This window comes from Haplochromis burtoni, unplaced genomic scaffold (assembly GCF_018398535.1).
Source record: "Haplochromis burtoni strain Fernald_Lab_line unplaced genomic scaffold, NCSU_Asbu1 Contig_108, whole genome shotgun sequence".
NCBI classification, from domain to species: domain Eukaryota; kingdom Metazoa; phylum Chordata; class Actinopteri; order Cichliformes; family Cichlidae; genus Haplochromis; species Haplochromis burtoni.
In genome coordinates, this window is record NW_024582469.1 from 325,089 (window position 1) to 334,470 (window position 9,382).

At 40.8% G+C, this 9,382-nt stretch overlaps 1 protein-coding gene across 2 annotated transcripts in view; it reads right to left on the bottom strand.

Moving 5' to 3' along the window:
- LOC102314663 (integrin beta-3) overlaps positions 1 to 7,487 on the bottom strand; it is an 18,161-nt gene extending 10,674 nt beyond the window's left edge. Inside the window, exons 1-9 of one of the 2 annotated variants that reach the window (XM_005928181.3) lie at positions 7,262 to 7,487; positions 6,247 to 6,332; positions 5,381 to 5,585; positions 4,990 to 5,242; positions 3,022 to 3,184; positions 2,608 to 2,769; positions 2,411 to 2,506; positions 935 to 1,024; positions 359 to 493 (exon numbers count right to left, since the gene is read on the bottom strand). In XM_005928181.3, the coding sequence (XP_005928243.1) occupies positions 359 to 493; positions 935 to 1,024; positions 2,411 to 2,506; positions 2,608 to 2,769; positions 3,022 to 3,184; positions 4,990 to 5,242; positions 5,381 to 5,585; positions 6,247 to 6,332; positions 7,262 to 7,334 (1,263 nt within the window). In that variant the 5' untranslated portion in view covers positions 7,335 to 7,487. The remainder of the gene's footprint in view (positions 1 to 358; positions 494 to 934; positions 1,025 to 2,410; positions 2,507 to 2,607; positions 2,770 to 3,021; positions 3,185 to 4,989; positions 5,243 to 5,380; positions 5,586 to 6,246; positions 6,333 to 7,261) is intronic. The other variant, XM_042223282.1, reaches the window with a different exon arrangement.
- Between the last annotated feature and the right edge of the window lie 1,895 nt (positions 7,488 to 9,382).

The window sequence follows — 9,382 nt, forward strand, 5'->3', positions numbered from 1 at the left end:
GGGGGGGGACCTTAACAAAGCTCTACATGAATGAAGGCTTGAAAATCTCAATTAAGGAGGTGGTCATGATGATACAAACTAATGAATCATGGGGGCGTGCTTAGTTTTTTACACACAACTTCTGTTTTTGTTCATTAATCATGTGTTGCTGTTGAGATGAGATTTAGTGAGATTTAGAACATGGTAAAGACCAGAGCTGCCTTATAAGAGTCCAAAAGTAAAAATATGAAAATGGGAACTCCACTCCAACTCATACTGTGGTGATTTTGCTGTACTGACCACAGATAGACGTACAGCCACGTCTCTGTAATGTGAAGCCAAACCTTGTAGTTGCAGTGCAAAGTCTAGAAGAACTAACCGTATCTCCTATTTTGAGCCCAGAGCAGGATTTGAAGCCAGGAATGACCTCTCCATTCAGGCAGGTGGCGTTGAAGGAAAGAGACAGTTCCTCTGGGACGCCTTGCAGCTCCAGTTCCACCTTGGAACGAATTTTCTGACGGCAACAGAAAAAAGCAGGAAACACAAACACGCACACATAGCAGGTGGTTTTCAAGACGGGTCATTTCCTTCGCTTAAATATGAGTCAAACAAGTAACTCATAGCAAATTATACACGACATCTTACTGACTTCTCTAATGACTTTATATTTGAGTGTATATTGCAGCGCAAACAGCTAGAATTACTTTTCAGCTCATTCACCTGCATAATAAACTCACATTCAACATAAATAATGAGACCCAGCCAACAGCCTCCTACATTTGGTCAGCTTCACACTTCAGCCACTGGGGAATTTCTCCCGAGACTCTGACTCTACACTGCGTATGACTCATATGCTGTGGGTGTGTGTCAACAAGCACATGTCATCCCCTCAAACACTGTCTCGCCAAGGATGTGTGAGCGTGTGTGTCTGCATGTGCGTGTGTGTTGCACTCACTTTGTACGCCTTTAATATGAGCTGAATAACATTTCCCGAGTCATTGGACAGCGTTCCCACTGTGGTGCCAGGAATCAGCTCACTGTAGTTCTACAATGCACGCAGACAGAGAGACTGTTCTAATCCTGCATCATCAGGGAGTCTTTTAATCGTTTATCGATTGCTGCAAATGTCATCTGCATCTCATTAGTTGCAAACATAGAATGCACCCATCCAATACCCACCGAATAAAGATTGCTAATTATTTGATATTAAATCATTACTGTCAAGATGATATTTTAGTACATTTTCATTAGTTAATTTGTTCCAATGGATTGCTGTTATATTATCCATCCATCTTGTTGTCCCATTCATGGTTGTGGTAGGCTTACCACAGGTTGCTATGTGACAGACTGCACAGGATAACACAAAGAGACAGACAACTATTCACATTCACATTCACACCTTTGGGCAATTTTAGAATCACCATTTAACCAAACTCCACCAACTGCACGTAAATGGTAAGTGTCTAAGTGCTTTCTATCTAACATTTACACCCATTCAAACTCTGATGAACCCATCAGAAAGCAACTCAAGGTTCAGTATTTTGCCCAAGATACCAGAGTATCCAAAGAAAACCCACAGACTCCACACAGAAGGGCTCCAGGTGGACCTTCTTCCTGTGAGGCAACATTGCTAACCACCGTGCTACCATGCTACTGAAAATTATAAACAGTAATTTATACTGCAAGTAAAACTAATGCTAAAATATTTGTATGTTTTTTCAGTTGTTTTCTGAGTAAATGGCAGAGCAAGTACAAAAAGAAAAACCAATAGTGGGTATTTAGAGAAATTAAGCCACTGTTTCTGTGGTTTGGTTGATTTTTTCAGTTGCGAGTTATTAGTGCATGAAAGTCGCATGTACCCAGTTATCTTTTTGTGACTTTACAGTCACATTTTTCTTTCATTTATCAGTTTGGACTCATTTTATGTAATTATTATATTTTCTTGTTTTATTTTTTATTTCTGTTCTTAGCCTCTATGACTGATTCCATGTTTTCACCTGTAATTTCCTGCTAATACTAACTTTACTGGGAAGTCCTGTGGGTCAGCTGCTGTTGTTTTTAAATGTGCTGTATTCATAAAAGCTACTTGACTCGACATGCAATAGTTTCCATCCAGTAGCCAAAACTATGTATAAAATACTGTTTGACACCAGTTGGATGTACTAGTGTTTCCAGTTTTGGAAAAACTGACTTTGTCTCCTTCGGTGTCTGAGTAGTGTGCAAACAGTGATTTCCAATGCAGCTTCCAAGAATGTTTCATTTTTTTTAAAAAACAGTGAGGTTCAGTGGACTTCTCTGAAAACACTACTTCTTATTAAAAGAGGATATTTGTTTTCATTTTTAAAAAATGCTTAGTTTATGTTTGCATTTTTGTTTTTTGAGCAATTATGTTGTAACAGAAGGGGATCGTGTCCACTGCAGAGCTCCTCACCTGGTAAAGGGCAACCACAGGGTTGGTGACTGCAAAGATGAGGTTGATGTTGTTCTCTGACATCTTCTCCGTGATCAGAGCAAGAGATGGATAATCCTGTGGTAACAAAAGGACAATGAAGTTAGCACATACCGCTTACGTGGTTTCCCTTCATTGCCGTCTGTGCACACAAATACTCTGCTTTAATATGCGCTAACCATGGTCGTAGACTTGCTGTACATATTATCAGAGTTCAGGTGGCATCGTCCATCGTTGGGCTGCACGATTCCAGCCAGACGACCATCCAGAGCCACGTGAGTCTTTGCGTCTGAGGTGAAGATCAGAAGGTGGGAAGCATCTGGACGCCAGCCGATCTGCTCCTGGTTCCCATCAAACCAGGTAACAGAAAAGGAGGAAAGTAAACAGAAAAGGAGGAAAGTAAACAATAAAGAATTTTTCAGTTCTTTTCAAACAGCAAATCTCCTTCTGATTAACTTAATTTTACCACCCAGCCTTTAAATATTTCTGAGCTTAGATGTGCGTGACGGAGGAGTAAAAGAATGCCAAACCAAATCTCAAGTTATGTCTGTGAGAAGGGGAAACGTGTGTGCTCGTGCAGTCTGCCGCTCCACCTTGCACACAGCAGCCTGGATGATGGCATCAAAGCCTCCCTCCGGGGCATCTCGGTTTCTGGACACCATCTGCTTCTTCACCTCCTCCGTGAAGCGGCCTACTTCCTCCGTCAGAGACAAGACATGTTTGTAGCCAAACTGTGGCAGACAGGTGGTATTAATGCTGCCAAGTAAAGAGAAATTAAATGTTTACTTTGACAGACAGCATCAGGGTTCATCCAAAAGTGCTGTCAACTCCAATAACTGATGACATCTCCACCCATCACCACCCTCAAGAACAATGTTTATGCACAATATAATATGCATGTAAGAAGCAAACATGTTCAGAAGTCATTCAATTAGAACAACTGCAATTTTGTTATGAAATTGAATGCAAAATCTTTACAAAATGCAGTTTACCTGCAGATGTCTTCTTGGTTGGTTATGCCTTACAAACCGGCTGACTATATATTTTCACATTTTTGACATCACTGGTATTTTAATGTTAAGTAATATATACATAAACAAGAGCGGTTAAGAGTGCAAGTCCCCCTGAAGGGCAAGGCCTATACCAAAACTTTGATGCTATATGCTGATGTCAGCATCGTTTTCTGTCAGTGTGAAGTCCTGTAATGTTGCATTGAAAAAAATGCTTTAAAAAGCTCAGATATAGAGAATGCTTATGTGCTACAATGACTAATAGTCTGGAGATGATCCAATGGAAACTAAAGCTTTTTCTTAATCTGAGTGACCCTAACCTTTGACCTATGAGCTACGACCTTGAACCATTACATACTAAAATGGTGTATTTATCTTTACCCATACAATAGGAGCAGAATTTGCTGGAATCTATAAGCTGCAAAAACTTGAGATTTTAAGCTATAGTCATGCAGTGTATGATTTTGCCAAACTTTATGGTATCATTGTGAAATTGTAGGGTGTCATAATTGAAACAATAAAATGTGTGTTGTACAGTTCTCTCCATGCCCGTTCTTATGATCTAATATTCAATGTGGGTTCTTGAAAATTTTTTAAGCTATCACTAACCTTAGGTGCTAACAATGAAGGTCAAGGTCAAATCTTCGCCCCCAAGCGCTAGTATAGAGTTGTGAAGTTTGATGAAGAGCCATTAAAAACATGTGAGTAATACAATTTTTTTAAGTTGATTTTGACATTTGCTGTGACCTTGACAAGATTTTCAACAAAATTAAATCATCTTGAGCTTTTATTGATATCTACCATCACACAAAATTTGAAAATGATATCTTGAAAACTGTGGATGCTATAAGTTGTATATAAGTCTAGAGTTGTGAGCGGTAAAGTCTGGGCACTGTTGGTCTCATGCATGTCAGTTTTTGACCAACAACCAAATTACAGCGTCATCCGAAAGCCATCAAATAACCTGGCATGGGCAAAAGGAAAAACAAAAAAAAAACAATAAACCTTTAAGAGATTTCTCCTTTGTTCATAATTCATATAAAAAACTCTCTTTACTGTGAACGTACCCTCCTCTCGCTCTCTCTTTCTGCTGCAGCCTACTATAAATTCTTCACTTTTCTTATCTTTTATCAAAACATTCCTACAGTCTGGGTCTCACTTTACATGAGCGGGAAAGCAAATGACCCTGGAACCATCAAATCAACGTCACAGGAGCCTCTGGCTGCACTTATGGCACTGGGATGCTCTTCCTCCCTGAGTAGATTACCTGTGGCTGATTCACAGGAGCTGACCAAGCACTTAGGAGCCACATTGAGCCTTTAACAAGTGCTGAGGCTCCGAGACTGCTCGCGTTATTGCTGAGCAACGCTGTGTTTAAATATGTCTTCACAAGACTGACATCATCTGCGTAATGCAGGTACTTAACACACGCAGACGTAAATACTGAAACCACTGAAATCAACACCGGTGGTGACATATGAAGCGTGAAAAAACATTATGGGGAAACAACACCAGATCTGGTTTAAACCCATGATTTTATCTTAGATTTACCTGTAGCAGGGGTTCTTTACAGCCTCTTTTGGTGAAATGTACATGTAAGGTGAGAGCGGCTTGTCCACAAAAGCTCCAAAGCCCATGCGCAGGTTGCTGGTGGTGCGGTTCATGGCCTCCGCCAGGCCTTTGCCGAGCGTCCTCAGGCGGGTGAGATCATCATTCATGGAGTAGGAGAGATCCATTAAGTAGTAGAGATCTACGGGGTAGTCCTCCACCTGCCGCACCTTCACTGTGAAACGTTTAGCATCATCTAGAAAATGAGATGAAGAAATAGTTAAACACTGCTTCCTGATTTTACTGTTCTTCTCGTTCCCTCAGAGAGAACAGTTTCACTCATTTCCTGTGAAACTGTGTAAAAAACCTTATATCCTTATATGTAGGTGCTCACCCGGCCTGAGGGTGATGTGTATTTTCTGAGGCTTTATCTGGGTGACAACTTGCGTCGCTCCCGCTGCCTTGTTGCTGAGGGGCCGGTCCTCGATCACCTGCAGTTTGCTGGTTGGAAACTCCAGAGCTGATGTGGTACAGCCCGCTGCCAGCAGATTACTTTTCAAATCACAGCGGGACAGGCCAGCAACTCCTTGGCCAAAGTCCTGAAAAAAGATGTAGGACATTTTAAAGAGAAAAGTTGATCTGAATGTAGATTAATTTCCAGTTGTAATTAAATTCAAGAAAGGAGAGCATATCTGACTGATTTAAAGAGTAAAGTGGAACGGGGAGGACCAGGAGTCTAAAACGGCCTAATCTTATGTTTCCTTTTAGTACTTCAATAAACTTTGCACCCGAAAGAAGTTCAACCAGTTCCTCTCTTGTAGAGGCTGAAGTCATCCTGAAAAAGTATGTTGACTCCCATACTTAATTTCACTATATTAAATCACTGCACTCATTGGTTTGAACCAGAAAATATGACTGTATCCTCGTACACTAACAAGATGTCAGTCACTGAGTTCTGAGTCCCTGGACTCACATAAGCATCCTACTCAGAGTCAGTGAAGCAGTTAAAACCCTTCATTTTCTGTCCTTCTAACTTTGAAAGAGACATGTTGTCTTGTTCACAAATCCAAACCCAAATATTTTAAAATGTGCATGGAGTCAAAGACTAGAAGTGGCTTCACCACAGAGACCACTGAGAGTGTTCTTCCAAACCAGATTATAGCTGGCTGATGAAGAGATCTGTACCACCGTGTACCAGTCTGGTTGGCAGAAAGCTCAGCTTGTAAATGAAGTGAAGTGGGGGGAAAAAAGGGACCCAACCTCTTTGGAGCACCACGCACAGCTGGGGTGCACATCCAGACACTCCTTGCATGTGCTGGCTCCTCTGGAGGTGCAGACATTTGAACCTGGAACCAGGAGAAGAAGCACTAGATTGATTTAACTGATACTGATTGGTTCCTTTCACTAAGAGGAACATTTGGGATCATCTGCTTTACGTGGGTGTGAATTCTCTTGTTTTTCTGAGAGATTTCAACTTTTTGGCTTCAGAACAGAATTTTAGGTCATTTCTCGTCAAGGAAGATGAAGCTCAGAGAAAACATTCTTAAACTAGCAATGCATTACCAAGTAAAACCAGTCTCAGACATGTTCATGTGTTATGCAGTGATAAAACAAAGCATTGACTGCAGCCACAAGGTGAATTGTGGTTTAAGATAAGTAAATTATCAGCTGCATGTGGCAAGCACTTTGTGTTCACTAAAGCTAGCACAAGCATCTGTGTTGTCTTGAATATAAGACTATATTTCACTGAAATAGTCTTCAACTACTGCACCAACATATGAAGAAAACAATTTTAAAGATCAACTCAAAAACTGTAAACTAAACATCTGCATTCCCAAATGCTAGGAAACAGTGACCAAGATGGTTTATGAAGATCTGTTCTGTTTTGCGAGCATGCTCGTGAGACTGCGTGTATGTACCCACTCTGTGTTACACGTTATGTTCAATCCAGTCGTTTGTGCCACTTAAAATACCTTAATAGAACTGTTATGTTATAGCTGTTGTATTTTCTGCTGCCCTCTTGGTCAGGTCTCTCTTGAAAAATGAGGCTTTTATCCGGATAAATAAAGAATTTGCCAAAAACTGATTGCAGCTTCTACCTTTCTGGCTCAAATAACTTGATATCATTCACAAAAGTTTGATGGATTACAGCAGTTTAAATGCCAGTAATCATTTCTGGCAAATACCGGCAATCACTTTTTGGCAGATGATCACTTTTTAAAGTCTTAGCAGAGTTCCTTAAAGGAAGGAAGAGACAGAAAACAGTTAAACTCACCACAAACTGCTGCTATTCCCGCAAAGAACAAAACCCACACGCACAACATCCTCTGCGTCTGGAGAGCGCTCATCGTGCTGAGGGCTCTCTGAGAGGACACAGCTCGCCAGTCAGCTGAGGTGTGTGTATGAGGAGAAACGAGCAAGAAAAAAATACAACCCTCTGTAATCTAGGCAACTCCAAATAGAGTCAAATGTCTCAGAGCCACCCCTCTACTCCCCATGCTGAGCGTTCATTATTATACTACTAAATATAGTGGGCGGGGAAAGCGCAGCATCCAAAATTGCGACTTTAGGAAGTTTTCTGTTGGCGAAGGGCAGGTTTCGTCATCTGATATGTCAGATTAATGGAGTACGTTTTTGAAACACTGTTAATAAAGTAAGTTTCGTAGGAAAAAACCCAATGAATTAAATATATCTAAAGCCTAAATGTTATTATTTAACGTAAAAAATCGGTTTCTGCTTAAATGAAGCGTTTTGGGTTTTTTTGTTTTTTTAACACAGTGGGAAATATTAAACATAGGTTTTCAATTAGGATTTACCGAGTAATACCCGTGAACGTCAGGTACACCGACTGCACGCTGCCCACTAGTGGACAATAGCTGTAAGGACTGAAAAAACCACAGTGCTCCTTTATGGCAGGTCTGAACAATTGCGTGCAGGGTGCAGGACTGGAAGAAATGTCCACTGTTTCATAAGTGAGTAATACAAATGTTTCTTTGGCGACTTAAAGGCAACAAAATTAGAAGAATTTAGTTTGTTCTGGAAAAAAAATTCATTTAAAACTAATGAAGCAAACTGACTGATGGACACATAGCGAAATTATTTAGTTTCTGCTTCTCCCTTTAAAGTCCCTAAGAAGCACTAACTTTGAATGAACTGAAGAGTTCTCCCTCATGTATGCTCTTAAAGGCTTTTATGAGGAAAGATAGATCTTTATGCACATGACATGTTTGCTGGTATTAATGCGTCAGCCGGCTCCTTCAACTAAGGTATTTTAAACTTAACTGGAGCTTATAATTCTTAGTCTGATGTTGAAATACTGTAATGGTACTCTGTGTAGTACCAGCTATGTTCAGCAGATGTCAGCCTTGCAATATGTATTTTTTTAGAGCCACTGAAAGCATCTGAATGAGTCAATGATGCATCTATGCGCTGTGTCAGACAAATGCAATTTTGCAGCTACAGTGTCAGATTTTGGCTTTTAGCAGTAAGAATGGTTATGAACACTGAACTGAATTTGTTGGGATGAAAAGATCTTTAGGAAAGGAAAAGTGGGACTGTTTGCAAGTTTTGTTAAAATCAGAAAACCCAAATAGTCCTATCTATTCCCAGTTGTTTATAAAATCACTCAAGGTAAAACTTCACGCTTGACTTCGATGACTTTATGGATGTTTTGACTTCTGGACTGAAAAACTGAGTTTTTGTTTTCGTGATGTTATAAAAAGTGGCAATGACAGATGTGTCTGGTTAGGTGAGGGGTGATTTTTGCTGGATTGTTTGACTCAAATGACAGTTACAGCTGAGCACACTTGGCCTGGCAGCGTGATGTGAATGAGACTGGCGAGCGGGATCAGAGCTTTGAGGCATAACATATGTAAACAGTGGAACTGCAGAAATACAATCACTGGCAGAGACAGTGAGGACTGGTCTCATTCACTTGAGCTTGTTTATTAGAAAGCCACTGCTGCCACATGCGAATGTAAAAGCCTTAAACAGAAAAGCACATTTTGCCTTCATCCACTTTTGTCCACCGTCACTCAGCCACATCTTTTTCTCTCCTGCTTTTCCCTCCATCCTTGTCGGGTTCTTCCTCTCTTTGTCTTTGTTACCTTTTTCCTTCCTTTTCCCGAGCCTCCTGTTGCTCAACTTTCCATGTGCTACTTCTTCTCTTGGCCCCACGTTTGCTTTCCCCTCTCAATTTTTTTAAGCTTCTGCAAGCAGTTGCACAACATTCTGCGAGGAAAAAGCTCCCTTTTTTCTCCAGCAGGCTTGATTGACAGCACCCCTTGCACGCTCTGCAGTAGTCGTAGTGTGTGTGTGTGTGTGTGTGTGTGTGTGTGTGTGTGTGTGTGTGTGTGTGTGTGTGTGTGTGTGTGTGTGTGTGTGTGTGTGTGTGTGT